This window comes from Monopterus albus, unplaced genomic scaffold (assembly GCF_001952655.1).
Source record: "Monopterus albus unplaced genomic scaffold, M_albus_1.0 scaffold170.1, whole genome shotgun sequence".
Classification (NCBI taxonomy): Eukaryota; Metazoa; Chordata; class Actinopteri; order Synbranchiformes; family Synbranchidae; genus Monopterus; species Monopterus albus.
In genome coordinates, this window is record NW_018128050.1 from 1,449,911 (window position 1) to 1,469,625 (window position 19,715).

General features: G+C 37.6%; 1 protein-coding gene across 4 annotated transcripts in view; it reads left to right on the plus strand.

Moving 5' to 3' along the window:
* serinc3 (serine incorporator 3) overlaps window positions 1-14,784 on the plus strand; it is a 90,020-nt gene extending 75,236 nt beyond the window's left edge. For all 4 annotated transcript variants that reach the window (XM_020615768.1, XM_020615769.1, XM_020615770.1 and 1 more), the window contains 2 exons: window positions 4,989-5,210; window positions 13,786-14,784. In XM_020615768.1, the coding sequence (XP_020471424.1) occupies window positions 4,989-5,210; window positions 13,786-13,921 (358 nt within the window). In that variant the 3' untranslated portion in view covers window positions 13,922-14,784. The remainder of the gene's footprint in view (window positions 1-4,988; window positions 5,211-13,785) is intronic.
* Window positions 14,785-19,715: the final 4,931 nt, after the last annotated feature.

Consider the following 19,715-nt stretch of genomic DNA (forward strand, 5'->3'; position numbering starts at 1 on the left):
AAAAACGAACCGGGACAGAGGTACGATTTAAAAAGGTAATGTGATCACACTATCTGCTTGGATATATGTTATAAGAAGCGCAGTAATATGCTGTTCATTGAGAGTAGTTTAGCATTCTGTATTACTACTATTTTGCTACAGCATAGCCACGCGAGCGGTTGGGGGCGGGCGTGGAAAGCATGTTGAAAACGAACCGTGACAGAGGGACACATTAAAAAAAAAAGGTATCGTGTTCACCCTAACTGCTTGGATGTATGTTCAAAGGATAACACACTAAAATGCTGTTCGTTGACAGTAGTTTGACATTCTGTGTTGCTACTCTTTTTTACAACAAAAAGTAAAAAATGAACAATAGCCCGGTGAGTGGCTGTTAAGTCTATATTCCACACTCATCATTCTTAATTAGATCATTTTACAAGATCAAGTAAGGAACAAGTTAAATACTTAACTACACCCTGATATGTAAGGGGTGCAACCAATATCAAATACAGTTATACAGTTATATTCTTATCAACATAACCATACATAACCATAGGCGTGTACAGAATGCAACTGATGTCTGTTTATCTTTTCAGATGCGGTTAACCACAACTTCCTTATCTCCTATTCCTTACCCCCGGTGACCACGTGGGGGCCACGTGGAGACCACGTGGACCAGAAACCGGAAGGCGGGACTAAGGACCAAAAGAACGATTCTGATTGGCTGAAAAATGGACAAAGGGGGCGGGGCCACCTGTCAAATTAAGTTTGATGAAAGGTGTCACATCTATTCTCTCTAAGGAGGAAGTAGCTTGGGATGTTTACCCACAAGTTAAACAAGGGGGACACAGCCCAAGATATTCTTGCTTGAGCAAGAGAAAAGAAAGAGATCAAACTTATATAAACACTTAGCTCACCCTTACATAACTATTACAAATAATATTTATATATGAACTACATACTGTTCTATTACATATTACATCTGGACTGGTACCTTGTTTATTTTTAACCACTACAATGGCAAAGTAAGAATTTCATTGTACAGGGAAACACGTTTCCTAACTGTGCATATGACAAATAAACACTTTGACTTTGACTTTACTACTTGAAAAAAATGAAGACTTCACAAACACTTTTGAAATGTTCATATGGAAATAATGTGCGTTTTGGTGAAGCGTCATTTTGCTCTCTCACCTCACATTCCATTTTGAATCTGTTCAGGAGCTTTTGATCATATCACATGATTTTTATTTGCCACTTGCTGTTTCCAAGGACAATGGATGGACTTTTAAGCCAGCATGTGTGGGAAGTGCTAAAACATTTTACACATGCTGGATTTTATCACTAACTTTAACAATGTGTTATCCTGTTTGGGAAAAACATGGCAAAAATTACACGAAATATCTTAATCTTAATGTCCATCCATTTAGCGTCGCTTCCTGTATTTGTGTTTACGTTCACCCCGTCGCTGTTCTGCCACCATAATCAGTCATCATTCCACTCACCTGTTGCTTAGTATCTCCCGGGGCCTATTTCAAGAAGGCGGTTTAACAAACTCAGAGTTCAAACCTGAACTCTGAGTTGACTTACTCAGAGTTGGAAAACTCTGAGTTTTCGGTTTCAGAACAGCTGAAAAGAGTTGGTTTAATCAACTCTGAGTTGTCTGACTCAGAGTTAGGCGCGTGCCACGCGACTATAAAAAGCCCTGAACAATGGAGTGAAGAAATTACGAGTCACCATGGCAACAGGACCAAGCCAAAATAGGTCTGCGTTTTTCCCCGACAGAAATGGATGTGCTACTACAAGCATATAGTGACTACGAGCCCATATTTCGTAAAAAAAAAACAAACAAAAAAAACAACACGGCTGCAGCGGCGAAAGAGAAAGAGTTAGCTTGGGGAAAATAGCTGCCCGAGTCAATGCGTACGTTTACATTTTAATCATACAGTGTTCGGTGTAAGTAATTACTAAATAATGTTAGTAATGTTGTTATTATTTGTCACTTGTAAAGTAAGGAATGGTTCTTAATTCTTCAATAATTGAATGAGTAACTTCAGTAATTGCATAAAATACCGATTTTTGTACGAATTAAAAGTGCAGTTTTATGTCTACCCTTTCTTAAAATTCCTATTGTGGTTGATATGGGATTTGTAAAGTAATGATTAATAAATAATCCAGTACGTTTTATGGAGAGTAAGTATTACATTAATCAAAATACTTTTTTAAAAATTGACCCAACACTGATGTAATAATATAAGAATTGAATTTTAATTTTCATGTAGGTGCATTGATGGGAATATGTGTGCCATCAATGCATCCAACCACATTTGGAAATCCTGAAGGGGATTCTAATTATTAGTTTATTTCCAGAGGCCACAGCAAGATGTTATTAACTGATCATCATTTGTCAGATTAGCCTTACTGAAACGAATTCAATACCACTAACCTGCAATCCTGTGAAACTCCTCTTTAATGGCTCTGAGGGGTTTGTGCCCAGGAAACACAACAAAAATTCACAGAAAGCGCTTGAGGGTGAGGCACACTTTCCGAACTATTCTACATACTGTGGCCTTACTAATGTGCTCTGCATCCCCGATGTTATAAAGACAACTGCCGTTTGCAACAAATTGTAACGCAACACAAAGCATCTGCTCGGATGTAAGAGCACGGCCACGATGGGTGATGTGTCTGATGTATGGGTGGATAAGATTATTGATATATGTTATGGACTCTCTAGACAAACGGTACCGCTCAAATAAAAATACATGGGGATATGACAAAAAAATCAACTCGTGGCCTCAATATCCTCTCCCGACGTAAATGCAATTCCCTGCGAATTACTACAGCGTCCTCATCTACAGGATCCTCTATGAATGGACACGCCATTTTGATCTCTGCGTGACGGAAACGTGTGCAATCTATGAATGTACTGAAAGATTAAATGAGGTATTAAACACCTTTCACTTTAAAAAGGGGCGGAGACCCGGAGGAAACTCTGAGTTTCCCGAACAAAACCTGCTCGCCAGCAGGTTAGGTTCACAGAGTAATTTGCCATAGTAACTGACTCTGAGTTTAGATTACCTCTCTTTGTGAAACGGGTTTAACTTACCCCGCTTCACGGGTTTAAGTTACCTCCGTTTCTGAAACCGAAAACTCAGAATTTCCCTCATTTCGGGGTTAACAAACTCTGAGTTTCGACAAAACCGCCTTCTTGAAATAGGCCCCCGGTTCTGCCATGTATATATACACCCTGTTTTCCTCTCATTCCCCATTGGTTCACTGCCGATTACAGATCGTGACGTGCACACCCCGATCTTCGCCCAGCTCCAGTTTCTACCGGACTTCTCTACTGTTTACGCCGACACGCTCCGAGTGTCCTCCGCATTTCCCGCCCTGAGCCTGCTAGACTTCCTGCCACTCAGCATACTAGTTCATTATTCATTAAACTGCTTTCCATAGTTCCTGCTCCCTTAGTGTCTCTGTCTGCATCACGCACTCACCATAACACTATCAGCAGGAGAGCAGCAGGGGAGAGGGTCTTCATCAGGCTGATCAGCAACACAAATGTACAGGACAAAAATAGTTTTCATGTAAGATCATCGGGATGAAATCACATTTTTACTGTACAAGTACCCTATGGAAATGTTGATTTTATTGATCTTCCCTGGCTCTACAGAGGGCAAAAGTTAAAGTGAACCTCAAAGCAGCCTGATCAGTGACAACAGATAGCAGGAGAAACAGAAAAAACTGTATTGTGTGATTTAAAGAGCTGTCTGTGGAGAATTCGCTTCATTAAACACATCAGAGGGGGAAAAATAGACCTGAGGGCTCCAAGGGAGATGTACATACATCTCAGATGTAGTGTGGATTGACACATTTGATTGAATGGAATTCTATTTGCAGCATAAGACATGGCATAGAAAATGCTTTCAGTGTAGATTAGAGGCAAGAAATAAATAAGTGACAGTTCTGGAGTTCCAAGATACTGGCTTATCAAAATATCAAAATCCTCCTCACACTGTACTGTATATTTGTTTTCTATTTTTCCCCGTCTCTCCATGCTGTCCTGCCACATCACCGCAATCAGCCATTATTCCACTCACCTGCCACTCATTACCTCCCGATCCTGCTACATATAACCTTCTTGCCAGTTGCACCATGGAGTGAATGCTCCGACACCATGATTAGTCAGCTAATCTGCACGTCCTGATCCTCTGGTCCTCCTGTTACCTGCCGTCCTCTTGCCATTTTACCTGCCTGACCTGGTCTCTGCTGCTTCCCCGGCGAGCTGCTGACTCCCCCTGGTTCCTGCCATCCATCTGCCTACTCACCTCCATGTCCTGGTTCCTCGCCCTGGTCCTTCTGGTTTTTTGCCCTGGTCCTTCTGGTTCTTCACCCTGGCCCTTCTGGCTCCTCGCCTCGGTCCTCCTGGTTCCTCGCCTGACCTGGTCTCTGCTGCTTCCCCGGCGAGCTGCTGACTCCCCCTGGTTCCTGCCATCCATCTGCCTACTCACCTCCATGTCCTGGTTCCTCGCCTGACCTGGTCTCCATTGCCTGCTGCACTTCTTGCCAACCCCCGTGCCTGCTCGACCTTTTGCCACCCAGCATAATTTGTACTTTATGTAATAAACTTTTTACTATATTATCCCCTTCCCTGTTTCCCAAGTCTGCACCTGGCATCCAAACCACACACTCATCATAACAATATCAACATTCTCACTGAGGATTGTTAAGAAAATAGGTCCAAAACATGTCATGTGGAGGAGGCAGTTTTCACCTCCACCTGTCTTTTTGGCCTCTCCACCTTGTATATAATTGAAAATTCCTGAACAACTAAAGGGGCCTTAAAGGGAAATCTTTTGTTAGCCACAACAATCAGTGTATGTACACATCACTATGCTACATTTAGATTTCTCATATACGGTTGTGGTCTGAGCTTTAGGGCTACTGTAAGAAACACAGTAATCAGTTGGGCATACAGTATCTGTTTCTCCCTGTTATACCCACAGCATTCGTTCATCTAGCACCAGCCAGGTGAATAAGCTGACCATGTCCTCCAAAGTCATCCTGGCTGAGGGTGGCAACAGCCCCAACCTATCAGAGGGGTCAACAGGACCGAGGCAGGTGGAGGACAATGAGAGGGACATGGTGCAATACAGTTACTCCTGCTTCCATTTCATGCTGTTTCTGGCCTCGCTCTACATTATGATGACCCTCACCAACTGGTACAGGTCAGTGCACCCCACTCCTAGCACATGGCCTACCCCTCCATCCAGCTGGATAAGCCAGTTTTACTTACTTTCATAAATTTCCCAGTTCTGTCAGAGTCTGGTGGGTTTGGGTTCAAGAAAATATCATTGTGTCTACACTGAAGGTGTGAGCATCACAGTTGCAGATCAGCAGCAGCTTCAGTGCTCCATCTGTCTACAGCAGAGGGATTCACTGCACTGCATGTAGGTCACCCACATTTTAGCGCTGCTTGGGGTTTAATACACAGTCATGGGTTGTGGGTTGTCGCGCACAGCTGGGGCACATTACTATAATACCTTCCTCCTTATTTAAACCTCTGGCAGACGGTTCGTCGTCGCCGGAGCATTACCTAAATACCAAAATACCCGTAGACATACCTGTATTTGTGGTATGTGTAATACGTCTTTGTGATTTCCATGCTGACAGTTCCTGTGCTGTGGATTTTATGTTGTACATTGGTTACATGTTTTTTTGTGTTATACGCACATACTGAACTATGACTAATATGTCATTGGTTGCATGTTAGATGCAAATGCGTTTACGTGTGACTAGATTGGACTTTCAAGGCTGACAGCACCTGTGTCGTTGATTGTCGTTCAGCATGTTGTATGCATGTGTCTAGGTAAGGCCACGTTCACACTGCAGGCTGAAGTGGCTCAAATCTGATCTTTTTGCCCAAATGTGACCCATATCCGATTTCCTTATGACAGTGTGAACAGCACAAATCCGATTTCTTCAATTCATGGCCCCATCCATCCTCTCCTCAATACGGTGCAGTTGTCCTGTCCCCTTTGCAGAAAAGCACCCCCAAAGCATGATGTTTCCACCCCCATGCTTCACGGTTGGGATGGTGTTCTTGGGATTGTACTCATCCTTTTTCTTCCTCCAAGCACGGCGAGTGGAGTTTATACCAAAAAGTTCTAATTTTGGCCTCATCTGACCACATAACCTTCTCTCATGCCTCCTCTGGATCATCCAGATGGTCTTTGGCAAACTTCAGATTGGCCTGGACATGTGCTGGCTTGAGCAGAGGGACCTTGTGTGCGCTGCAGGATTTTAAGCCATAACGGTGTAGTGTGTTACTAATGGTAACCGTTGAGACTGCAGTCCCAGCTCTCTTCAGGTCATTGACCAGGTCCTCCCATGTAGTTCTAGGCTGATCCCTCAGGATCAATGATACTCGACGAGGCGAGATCTTGCATGGAGCCCCAGTTCGAGGGAGATTGACAGTCATCTTGAATTTCTTCCATTTTCTAATAATTGCACCAACAGTTGTTGCCTTCTCACCAAGCTGTTAGCCTGTTGTCCTGTAGCCCATCCCAGGCTTGTGCAGGTCTACAATTTTGTCCCTAGTGTCCTTAGGCAGCTCTTTGGTCTTGCCTATATTGGAGAAGTTGGAGTCTGAGTGTGTGGACAGGTGTCTTTTATACAGGTAATGAGTTCAAACAGGTGCCATTAATACAGGCAATGAGTGGAGGATAGGAGGGCTTCTTAAAGACAAACTAACAGGTCTGTGAGAGCCAGAATTCTTGCTGGTTCCTAGGTGATCAAATACTTATTTCATGTAATAAAATGGAAATAAATTATTTAAAAATCTAACAATGTGATTTACTGGAATTTTTTGGTAGATTCTGTCCTTTTCAGTTGAGGTGTACCTACAATGAAAATGACAGAACTGTCCATTCTCTGTAAGTGGGAAAACTTGAAAAATCGGCAGTGTATCAAATACCAATTTGCCCCACTGTACAAGATATGAAGCAGTTCCAAAATTAATTTATTTCAAATTATGTACCCATATTTTGTTGTAGATTATTATTATTGCATGGATGCTATGTTATCCTGGTATTTATTGTAATCAGCATCCATACTATGTTCTCCTGGTTTTTATTATTATTGTATGGATGCTGCTGTGGGGCGGGGAAGGGTGGTGGGATTGGGCGGGGCTTGGGGATTTGAGTGGCAGTTTAGCAGCCAATGAAGGCTATAGGAATTTATTTAAGCTTTTTCCAATTCTTTCATAATTTCAGATTTCCTTATATGGTTTGTTTATTGTATGGATGCTGATTCAGCATCCATACTATGTTATCCTGGTCTTTATTATTCTGGTTTCTTCCGTCCGTTTATTGGCACTTAATTTTTATGTCGATACCTGAAAACCGTTCAGGTATCGACATGTTCAGCTTTTTAAGCACATGTATGCTATTATTTTTTTTGTTTTTAACCTTTATAGTAAAATATTTACCTTTATTTTGAAAATCTTGCTCCATTCAAATCAATAGGAAAATTCTAATTCAGCATAATTTCAGCTATCCAAATGTTCAACTCTTCAAGGACATTCATGCTTCTCTTCAGAAGTTTTCTAAACTTCATACTTGTAAAATATTTACCTTTATTTTGAAAATCTTGCTCCATTCAAATCAATAGGAAAATTCTAATTCAGCATAATTTCAGCTATCCAAATGTTCAACTCTTCAAGGACATTCATGCTTCTCTTCAGAAGTTTTCTAAACTTCATACTTGTAAAATATTTACCTTTATTTTGAAAATCTTGCTCCATTCAAATCAATAGGAAAATTCTAATTCAGCATAATTTCAGCTATCCAAATGTTCAACTCTTCAAGGACATTCATGCTTCTCTTCAGAAGTTTTCTAAACTTCATACTTGTAAAATATTTACCTTTATTTTGAAAATCTTGCTCCATTCAAATCAATAGGAAAATTCTAATTCAGCATAATTTCAGCTATCCAAATGTTCAACTCTTCAAGGACATTCATGCTTCTCTTCAGAAGTTTTCTAAACTTCATACTTGTAAAATATTTACCTTTATTTTGAAAATCTTGCTCCATTCAAATCAATAGGAAAATTCTAATTCAGCATAATTTCAGCTATCCAAATGTTCAACTCTTCAAGGACATTCATGCTTCTCTTCAGAAGTTTTCTAAACTTCATACTTGTAAAATATTTACCTTTATTTTGAAAATCTTGCTCCATTCAAATCAATAGGAAAATTCTAATTCAGCATAATTTCAGCTATCCAAATGTTCAACTCTTCAAGGACATTCATGCTTCTCTTCAGAAGTTTTCTAAACTTCATACTTGTAAAATATTTACCTTTATTTTGAAAATCTTGCTCCATTCAAATCAATAGGAAAATTCTAATTCAGCATAATTTCAGCTATCCAAATGTTCAACTCTTCAAGGACATTCATGCTTCTCTTCAGAAGTTTTCTAAACTTCATACTTGTAAAATATTTACCTTTATTTTGAAAATCTTGCTCCATTCAAATCAATAGGAAAATTCTAATTCAGCATAATTTCAGCTATCCAAATGTTCAACTCTTCAAGGACATTCATGCTTCTCTTCAGAAGTTTTCTAAACTTCATACTTGTAAAATATTTACCTTTATTTTGAAAATCTTGCTCCATTCAAATCAATAGGAAAATTCTAATTCAGCATAATTTCAGCTATCCAAATGTTCAACTCTTCAAGGACATTCATGCTTCTCTTCAGAAGTTTTCTAAACTTCATACTTGTAAAATATTTACCTTTATTTTGAAAATCTTGCTCCATTCAAATCAATAGGAAAATTCTAATTCAGCATAATTTCAGCTATCCAAATGTTCAACTCTTCAAGGACATTCATGCTTCTCTTCAGAAGTTTTCTAAACTTCATACTTGTAAAATATTTACCTTTATTTTGAAAATCTTGCTCCATTCAAATCAATAGGAAAATTCTAATTCAGCATAATTTCAGCTATCCAAATGTTCAACTCTTCAAGGACATTCATGCTTCTCTTCAGAAGTTTTCTAAACTTCATACTTGTAAAATATTTACCTTTATTTTGAAAATCTTGCTCCATTCAAATCAATAGGAAAATTCTAATTCAGCATAATTTCAGCTATCCAAATGTTCAACTCTTCAAGGACATTCATGCTTCTCTTCAGAAGTTTTCTAAACTTCATACTTGTAAAATATTTACCTTTATTTTGAAAATCTTGCTCCATTCAAATCAATAGGAAAATTCTAATTCAGCATAATTTCAGCTATCCAAATGTTCAACTCTTCAAGGACATTCATGCTTCTCTTCAGAAGTTTTCTAAACTTCATACTTGTAAAATATTTACCTTTATTTTGAAAATCTTGCTCCATTCAAATCAATAGGAAAATTCTAATTCAGCATAATTTCAGCTATCCAAATGTTCAACTCTTCAAGGACATTCATGCTTCTCTTCAGAAGTTTTCTAAACTTCATACTTGTAAAATATTTACCTTTATTTTGAAAATCTTGCTCCATTCAAATCAATAGGAAAATTCTAATTCAGCATAATTTCAGCTATCCAAATGTTCAACTCTTCAAGGACATTCATGCTTCTCTTCAGAAGTTTTCTAAACTTCATACTTGTAAAATATTTACCTTTATTTTGAAAATCTTGCTCCATTCAAATCAATAGGAAAATTCTAATTCAGCATAATTTCAGCTATCCAAATGTTCAACTCTTCAAGGACATTCATGCTTCTCTTCAGAAGTTTTCTAAACTTCATACTTGTAAAATATTTACCTTTATTTTGAAAATCTTGCTCCATTCAAATCAATAGGAAAATTCTAATTCAGCATAATTTCAGCTATCCAAATGTTCAACTCTTCAAGGACATTCATGCTTCTCTTCAGAAGTTTTCTAAACTTCATACTTGTAAAATATTTACCTTTATTTTGAAAATCTTGCTCCATTCAAATCAATAGGAAAATTCTAATTCAGCATAATTTCAGCTATCCAAATGTTCAACTCTTCAAGGACATTCATGCTTCTCTTCAGAAGTTTTCTAAACTTCATACTTGTAAAATATTTACCTTTATTTTGAAAATCTTGCTCCATTCAAATCAATAGGAAAATTCTAATTCAGCATAATTTCAGCTATCCAAATGTTCAACTCTTCAAGGACATTCATGCTTCTCTTCAGAAGTTTTCTAAACTTCATACTTGTAAAATATTTACCTTTATTTTGAAAATCTTGCTCCATTCAAATCAATAGGAAAATTCTAATTCAGCATAATTTCAGCTATCCAAATGTTCAACTCTTCAAGGACATTCATGCTTCTCTTCAGAAGTTTTCTAAACTTCATACTTGTAAAATATTTACCTTTATTTTGAAAATCTTGCTCCATTCAAATCAATAGGAAAATTCTAATTCAGCATAATTTCAGCTATCCAAATGTTCAACTCTTCAAGGACATTCATGCTTCTCTTCAGAAGTTTTCTAAACTTCATACTTGTAAAATATTTACCTTTATTTTGAAAATCTTGCTCCATTCAAATCAATAGGAAAATTCTAATTCAGCATAATTTCAGCTATCCAAATGTTCAACTCTTCAAGGACATTCATGCTTCTCTTCAGAAGTTTTCTAAACTTCATACTTGTAAAATATTTACCTTTATTTTGAAAATCTTGCTCCATTCAAATCAATAGGAAAATTCTAATTCAGCATAATTTCAGCTATCCAAATGTTCAACTCTTCAAGGACATTCATGCTTCTCTTCAGAAGTTTTCTAAACTTCATACTTGTAAAATATTTACCTTTATTTTGAAAATCTTGCTCCATTCAAATCAATAGGAAAATTCTAATTCAGCATAATTTCAGCTATCCAAATGTTCAACTCTTCAAGGACATTCATGCTTCTCTTCAGAAGTTTTCTAAACTTCATACTTGTAAAATATTTACCTTTATTTTGAAAATCTTGCTCCATTCAAATCAATAGGAAAATTCTAATTCAGCATAATTTCAGCTATCCAAATGTTCAACTCTTCAAGGACATTCATGCTTCTCTTCAGAAGTTTTCTAAACTTCATACTTGTAAAATATTTACCTTTATTTTGAAAATCTTGCTCCATTCAAATCAATAGGAAAATTCTAATTCAGCATAATTTCAGCTATCCAAATGTTCAACTCTTCAAGGACATTCATGCTTCTCTTCAGAAGTTTTCTAAACTTCATACTTGTAAAATATTTACCTTTATTTTGAAAATCTTGCTCCATTCAAATCAATAGGAAAATTCTAATTCAGCATAATTTCAGCTATCCAAATGTTCAACTCTTCAAGGACATTCATGCTTCTCTTCAGAAGTTTTCTAAACTTCATACTTGTAAAATATTTACCTTTATTTTGAAAATCTTGCTCCATTCAAATCAATAGGAAAATTCTAATTCAGCATAATTTCAGCTATCCAAATGTTCAACTCTTCAAGGACATTCATGCTTCTCTTCAGAAGTTTTCTAAACTTCATACTTGTAAAATATTTACCTTTATTTTGAAAATCTTGCTCCATTCAAATCAATAGGAAAATTCTAATTCAGCATAATTTCAGCTATCCAAATGTTCAACTCTTCAAGGACATTCATGCTTCTCTTCAGAAGTTTTCTAAACTTCATACTTGTAAAATATTTACCTTTATTTTGAAAATCTTGCTCCATTCAAATCAATAGGAAAATTCTAATTCAGCATAATTTCAGCTATCCAAATGTTCAACTCTTCAAGGACATTCATGCTTCTCTTCAGAAGTTTTCTAAACTTCATACTTGTAAAATATTTACCTTTATTTTGAAAATCTTGCTCCATTCAAATCAATAGGAAAATTCTAATTCAGCATAATTTCAGCTATCCAAATGTTCAACTCTTCAAGGACATTCATGCTTCTCTTCAGAAGTTTTCTAAACTTCATACTTGTAAAATATTTACCTTTATTTTGAAAATCTTGCTCCATTCAAATCAATAGGAAAATTCTAATTCAGCATAATTTCAGCTATCCAAATGTTCAACTCTTCAAGGACATTCATGCTTCTCTTCAGAAGTTTTCTAAACTTCATACTTGTAAAATATTTACCTTTATTTTGAAAATCTTGCTCCATTCAAATCAATAGGAAAATTCTAATTCAGCATAATTTCAGCTATCCAAATGTTCAACTCTTCAAGGACATTCATGCTTCTCTTCAGAAGTTTTCTAAACTTCATACTTGTAAAATATTTACCTTTATTTTGAAAATCTTGCTCCATTCAAATCAATAGGAAAATTCTAATTCAGCATAATTTCAGCTATCCAAATGTTCAACTCTTCAAGGACATTCATGCTTCTCTTCAGAAGTTTTCTAAACTTCATACTTGTAAAATATTTACCTTTATTTTGAAAATCTTGCTCCATTCAAATCAATAGGAAAATTCTAATTCAGCATAATTTCAGCTATCCAAATGTTCAACTCTTCAAGGACATTCATGCTTCTCTTCAGAAGTTTTCTAAACTTCATACTTGTAAAATATTTACCTTTATTTTGAAAATCTTGCTCCATTCAAATCAATAGGAAAATTCTAATTCAGCATAATTTCAGCTATCCAAATGTTCAACTCTTCAAGGACATTCATGCTTCTCTTCAGAAGTTTTCTAAACTTCATACTTGTAAAATATTTACCTTTATTTTGAAAATCTTGCTCCATTCAAATCAATAGGAAAATTCTAATTCAGCATAATTTCAGCTATCCAAATGTTCAACTCTTCAAGGACATTCATGCTTCTCTTCAGAAGTTTTCTAAACTTCATACTTGTAAAATATTTACCTTTATTTTGAAAATCTTGCTCCATTCAAATCAATAGGAAAATTCTAATTCAGCATAATTTCAGCTATCCAAATGTTCAACTCTTCAAGGACATTCATGCTTCTCTTCAGAAGTTTTCTAAACTTCATACTTGTAAAATATTTACCTTTATTTTGAAAATCTTGCTCCATTCAAATCAATAGGAAAATTCTAATTCAGCATAATTTCAGCTATCCAAATGTTCAACTCTTCAAGGACATTCATGCTTCTCTTCAGAACTTTTGTAAACTTCATACTTTTGAAATATTTAGCTTTATTTTGAAAATCTTGCCCCATTCAAATGAATGGGGAAATTCTAACTCAGCATAATTTCAGGTATCAAAACATTCCGCTCCTTAAGGAAATTCATGCTGCTATTCAGAACTTTTGTAAACTTCATACTTTAAAAATAATTAGCTTTATTTTGAAAATCTTGCCTAACTCAAATGAATAGAAAATTCTACTTCTGCATAATTTCAGCTATCAAAATGTTCAGCTCTTCAGGGACAGTCATGCATGTCTTCAGAAGTTTTCTAAACTTCATAGTTTTGAAATATTTAGCTTTATTTTGAAAATCTTGCCCCATTCAAATGAATGGGAAAACTCTACTTCAGCATAATTTCAGCTATCAAAATGTTCAGCTTTTCAAGGATATTCATGCTTCTTTTCCAAAGTTTTCTAAACTTCATAGTTTTGAAATATTTAGGTTTATTTTGAAAATCTTGCCCCATTCAAATGAATGGGAAAATTCGACTTCAGCTTTTTTCAGCTAGCAAAACCATTCAGGTGTCAAAATGTTCAGCATTTTCAGGGCGATCTTTCAGCACTCAGCATCCATACGCATTTTCTTTAGTTATTATTGTGTTTTTTCTACTTTTCACTATGATGAGTGAACAAAGGATGGTAACCTGGTGTTGTGTTTTCTTAACAGCCCTGACACAGACTACACTCTAACTAGCAAGTGGCCAGCAGTGTGGTTGAAGATCGCCTCCAGCTGGCTGTGCCTGGCCCTATACATCTGGACCCTGGTGGCCCCTTTGATCCTCACCAACCGAGACTTCAGCTGATCAATGACTCAGGCTTTGAGTCTACTTCCACAAACCTCTTCTTTTTTTATAGATATTCAGACCATATTGCCTACATATTACTGTCCAAATATATTCACATTTTATACTTTGACCTGGAGTTTTCTTTTATTATTTCTGGTTGTAAATAAGTAAAAAACTGTGTCTGGTTCAGAGTTGTCATCACAGCTGCTTCAGTCCAAGTTTTTAATGTGACCTTAGACCACGCAGTAGCAGTTGCTTATTAATTTGACATCCATGACAATCACATATTTAATATTAAGGCACCTAACACACCATGAAGACAAGCATTCCATATATTGTTTATTTTTTGTTGTACATTCCATAGATACTATTTTATTTCTTTATTTTTTATATAATGCTTAAAATTTGAATACCACCAACCAGTAATGGTATAAATAATGTGGGTTGGTTGCTTTGTGTACAGTAGTAAGCTGATATAGTTTGCTGCTATGCCATCCAGTGCCTTGTATCTCTGTAAAAGGTTTGAGATATTTAAATAGGTTGAATATACTGAGAGTATTGTTAAGTACACAAGCATAGTAAACCACTGCTGGTAAAACCTGACACATTTCCATATATCATCTAAAGTTTCTGCCAAGTATTTATGGACCAACACATTCGATGTGAAGGTGTTTTTAAGATATAGCAGTGACTGAACTGCACTGAGTACAAATCTACTCGTAATACTGTATGTGGTTAAAGCTGAACTAGATGTGGATTGTATTGTTTTCTGTTCATGGCTGTATGACCCCAAACAGTGTGGGATGGCTTTAATATTGGGGTGGCTGTGGCTCATGAGGTAGGGCAGTTGTCTCCTGACCAGCAAGTTGGTGGTTTGACTCCCGGTCTCCCTGCATGCCTAAGTGTCCCTGAGCAAGACACTGAACCCTGAATTGCTCCCGGTGGCTTGACTAGCACCGGTGCATGGCAGCCTGTCGTCATCGGTGTGTGAATGTTGTATGATCTTCTGTAAAGCGCTTTGGCCAGTGCAACACACTGTGAGAAAGCGCTATATAAAATACAGTCCATATTTAGTCAGATTTTATTAATAAAAATGTTATCTTTTCTAATCTTTTGTATGAAATGTACAAATTAATTGAATGGTTAATAAGAATCAAAGCCGATTCAGTCTGATACTCTAACACTGACCAAAGGTCTTGAAAAATAAGGTGATTTACTCCACTTCCAGAGGCTGTAGCACTTCAGCAGTTTCTGTTTCACCATTCATTTATAGTCATTTATGTTTGTGTTGACTCAGTTTTCACAACAGAGATTTAACATTGTACACTCATAGCACAAATGAACAAGATAGATCAAGTATCATGTTTATCAGTATCATTAATTCATTATTCAACAAATGTATCATAGTTGCATGTTAAAACAATCTTTGTCAAATGATGCTTTCATGACCGCACACAACACAGCGGCTGTTTCTTCACATTCGGATTGCACAATCAGCAGGGATAGAAAGGTACACAGACAGAAGTATTAATAACCACAGTCACAGATATTGTAATTATATCATTAGGAACAGTATATTAAACCACAATTTATAAAACATAAACTTTACAGTCAACTAAAAGGGTGGGGCGGCGACAGTGGTGCAGTGGGTAGAGCAGTCCTCTCCCAACCGAAAGGGGGGGTTTGAATCTCAGTGCCTGCAGTCGAAGTGTCCTTGGGCAAGACATTGAAGTAAAAGTACTCATGATGCAAACAATTGGCCCCTGTAAGTGTTCTATTGTTCTTTATCATTAGACTACTATTACTGATGCATTAATGTGCAAGTAGCATGTCATTGTTGTAGCTGTTAGAGGTGGAGCACATTTAAAATACTTTTTATACTGATGGATTGTTGGTGCATCATAATTTGAGCACATCATGTTTGGTAAATCATTTCAACAACAACAAAAAAAAAGTCATCAGAACCAGTGGTCCATAAAGGCATTGCAGGTGGTCCCTGAACATGCATGCAGTAATGTAATTTTACTGTATGAATTTTTAAATACTTATTTACATGTATTGCTTTGTTGTGAATTATCAAATTCATACAAATATAAGGAATTTAGAAAAGCTATGGTGACTTTCAGGATTAAAAGAGCATCCATCCGGTGCAGCCACCCCACAACACTGGTCATGAGGTTACTTCTTAGTATGAATGATGGGCCCTGGGTCATATTTAGTTGAAAACCCCTGGGCTAGTGGAGTCATAAAAGGAACTCATAAGAGATACATCATAAAAATCAATTAGTAAGCATGTCAGTCATCAACATTTAATCCAAGTAATCACATGCAACTCAGCTGTCAGTTTTCAAACCACATTTGGGGTTACTTTACTGTAGGTACAACACGTGGATATGGAACAAACACACATCAGAGAGACAAAGGCCTGTTATACAATTGGCAAGATATGAAGGTTTACTGTATGTGATGTCCTTAATCCATAATGAATAACTAAATTGTACAGCAAATATTTAATCTGACAAGCAAAGCAGTTTCTTATTTTTAACTTTTTCAAATGACTTTAGTGTAGGCCGTCCATCGTTTCCATGTTAGGAGTAAACATTGACAGTCAATAACACACAATTAAATGTGCCAAAGAATAGGAGGGCATTCATATGGGAGCACAGTATATGAGTTAAATGATGTTTACCCATTATCCAGACCTAATCTGCCCCTAACACAAAACATACTGACTCATATCCTCACCCAAGGAAAGAGCAGATATGTGGCTTGACACACTGTGTTTTCTCAGGTTAAGCAGTGGCTGGCCCAGCTGGCTTGTAATGGCAGTCACCTCTGAGAGCTGGGTCCGCTCACTTGTCCAACCACTGACACTGTTCTACAGGGGGTAATATTGTAGCTAAATTATTTACAAAGGTGTGTGGAGAATTGTGAACCTATATTTCAATCTCTGTGTGTATACTCAGACTTGTAAATGTGTAAAGAGTTCTGCAAATATGCATTCAGATTTTTGAATGCATAAAAAAAATCTGCAAATGTGTATGAAGACTTTTGAGTGTACCAAGATGTGTAAATGTGTACTGGAATTTGTAAATGTGTGCACAAATTTGTGGACATGTACTGAAATCCGTAAATGTGTAAACAAATCAGTAAATATGTAAGGATGTTCTCTCTGCGCAACATTTTAACCAATCATGTGTTTCTATGAGCCGGCTCAGTTGTAGGTGAAGCTCAATGCCCACAGGCAGCACAGTTACTCTGCTGATTGTTGTTATATCTATTTGTTTAAGTGTATTTACCACGTTGGTCATTTTAATACTTTTTCATGTAATCTATCTTCATTTTCTGATGGTGTGATGTGTAGATTGTATCCTGTCACAATATCAGATGAAACTTATTTAATTCTTCTACCTCTGGCTGCTCCCGTTAGGGGTCGCCACAGCAACTCATCAGTTGCCACCCAACTGATGATGTGCTTGCTCAACTTGACATGTTTTTCACCGGATGAAGTCTAATTTAGAGTCGCCAATCAACCTAACCTGCATGTTTTTTAGATTGGATTCAACTTTATTGTCATTACTCATGTACAAGTACAAGGCAACGAAATGCAGTTTTGCATCTAACCAGAAGCGCAATAACAGCAGTGCAGAGTACGCAGTATCTACAGTATGAACAGTCAGAACTAATTTACTGATATATACAATTTATAGTTACAGTAAGATATACAGTATAGGCTAATGTACAATATACAACAGACTTTATGGATTTAAATTACAGTAGTGGATAAGGTACATTAAGCTTATAAAACACTAGTGCAATAGGATGAAATAGTGCAGAATAGAAGATAAGTTACGAGTGATGGATGTAAATAGTGCAAAGATAAATATAAATATACAGTATCTGCATATGTACAGTGTGCAGATGAGTACAAAGCGGCATTCTGTGAGTAGAGTTTGTTCACATTAACAGATCACCTCATTGTTACAGGTAACAGAAGTGTATTGCATTAGTCCTGGGAGGATGGGAGATGAGAAGGGGTAAGGTGTGTGTAGTGATATAGAGGAAGGTAGTGAGGGGTCAACAGGGGACAGAGTTCAGTAAGGAGACAGCTGTGAGGAAAAAGCTGTTCCTGAGTCTGCTGATTTTGGTCCGGAGGCTCCTGAAGTGCCTCCCACAGGGTAGGAGGTCAAACAGTTTGTGAGCAGGGTGAGAGGAGTCATTGAGAATGCTACGAGCACGTCGGAGACAACGTTCCCTGTGGACACCCTCAATGGCTGGAAGTGGAGTCCTTGTGATGTGTTGAGCATTTTTCACCACCCGCTGCAATGCCTTGTGGTCGGAGACAGAGCAGTTTCCATACCAGACTGTGATACAGCTGATCAGGATGCTCTCGAGGGCACAGCAGTAGATGTTTACCAGGACATCTGAAGACAGGTGGTTCTTCTTCAGTGTCCTTAGGAAAAAGAGGCACTGGTGAGTCTTCTTAACCAGGCTGTGGGTGTTGATGGTCCAGGACAGGTCCTCTGAGATGTGGGTCCCCAGGAATTTGAAGCTGGAGACACGTTCAACAACCATCCCGTTAATATGGATGGGGTCGTGTGTGCCTCCTTTCTCCCTCCTGTAGTCCATAATGAGCTCCTTGACCTTGTTGGTGTTAAGGAGCAGGTTATTGTTGGTCAGGCACGCTGGGGTGGAATGTTTCGGCACTGGCACAATGGAGGTGGTTTTGAAGCATGTTGGCACAACTCCTTGGGCGGGGGACAGGTTAAAAATGTACATAAAGATGCCAGCAAGCTGCCCTGCACATGCCCTGAGCATGCGCTGAGGAATGCCATCAGGGCCAGCAGCCTTGCGTACGTTGATCCAGCTCAGAGCAGCATACATGCCAGTGGAGGTGAGTGTGAGTGGCTGGTGGTCTGTGGAGGGTCTGAACTTGATAACTGTCTCCTTGTTGTCCTGGTCAAAGTGAGCATAGAAGTCATTTAGCTCGTTGAGGAAGGAGACATCTGTAGTTGTTGGGGTGGAGTTGCCAGGCTTGTATTCACTGATGACCTGGATGCCCTTCGACATACATCGGCGGTCAGAGTTTGTGAAGTGTTCCTCAACCTTTAGCTTGTAGTGGGGCTTGGCCTTCTTGATGCTCCTCCTCAGGTTGGCCCTGGATAAGCTGTAGGCCTGTGCATCACCAGATCTGAAGGCAAATTTAAGCCTTCAGCAGAAGCCACACCTCCTTGTTCATTCATGGCTGCTGATTTGGGTATGTGGTGATCTGTTTCTGGGTTGTGACACTGGACTGTGGGAGGAAAGTGGAGCACCTAGAGAAAACCCATGCAGGCACAGGGAGAACATGCAAACTCTGCACCACAATGTAAGGTACGGAATGAGGCAAGTGATTTGTTACAGAAGTTAATAGTTTTTGAGGGACTGGAGCTGGAACTGAACACTATTGGAAATACTGAAATTCATTATCATGAACCGGACGAAGATTTTGACCCTGAAAAAAACTTTTTGAAGAACTCTGAAAATAACTGCAATTATGACACGGATGAGCATTTTAACAGCAATGTCAAGACTGAAAACAAATTATCACTTATTCACTTTAATAGCAGAAGTTTATACGCAAACTTTCAGAGTATAAAACATTATCTTAGTAGTCTAAAACATTCTTTTAATATAATTGCTATTTCTGAAACTTGGATTAACACTGTAAGGGGAATGGATTTTGACCTTGATGGCTATGACTTGATATGTACAAACAGAGAGAATAAGATGGGAGGTGGTGTGGCCTTGTACATAGATAAAAACTTTTGTT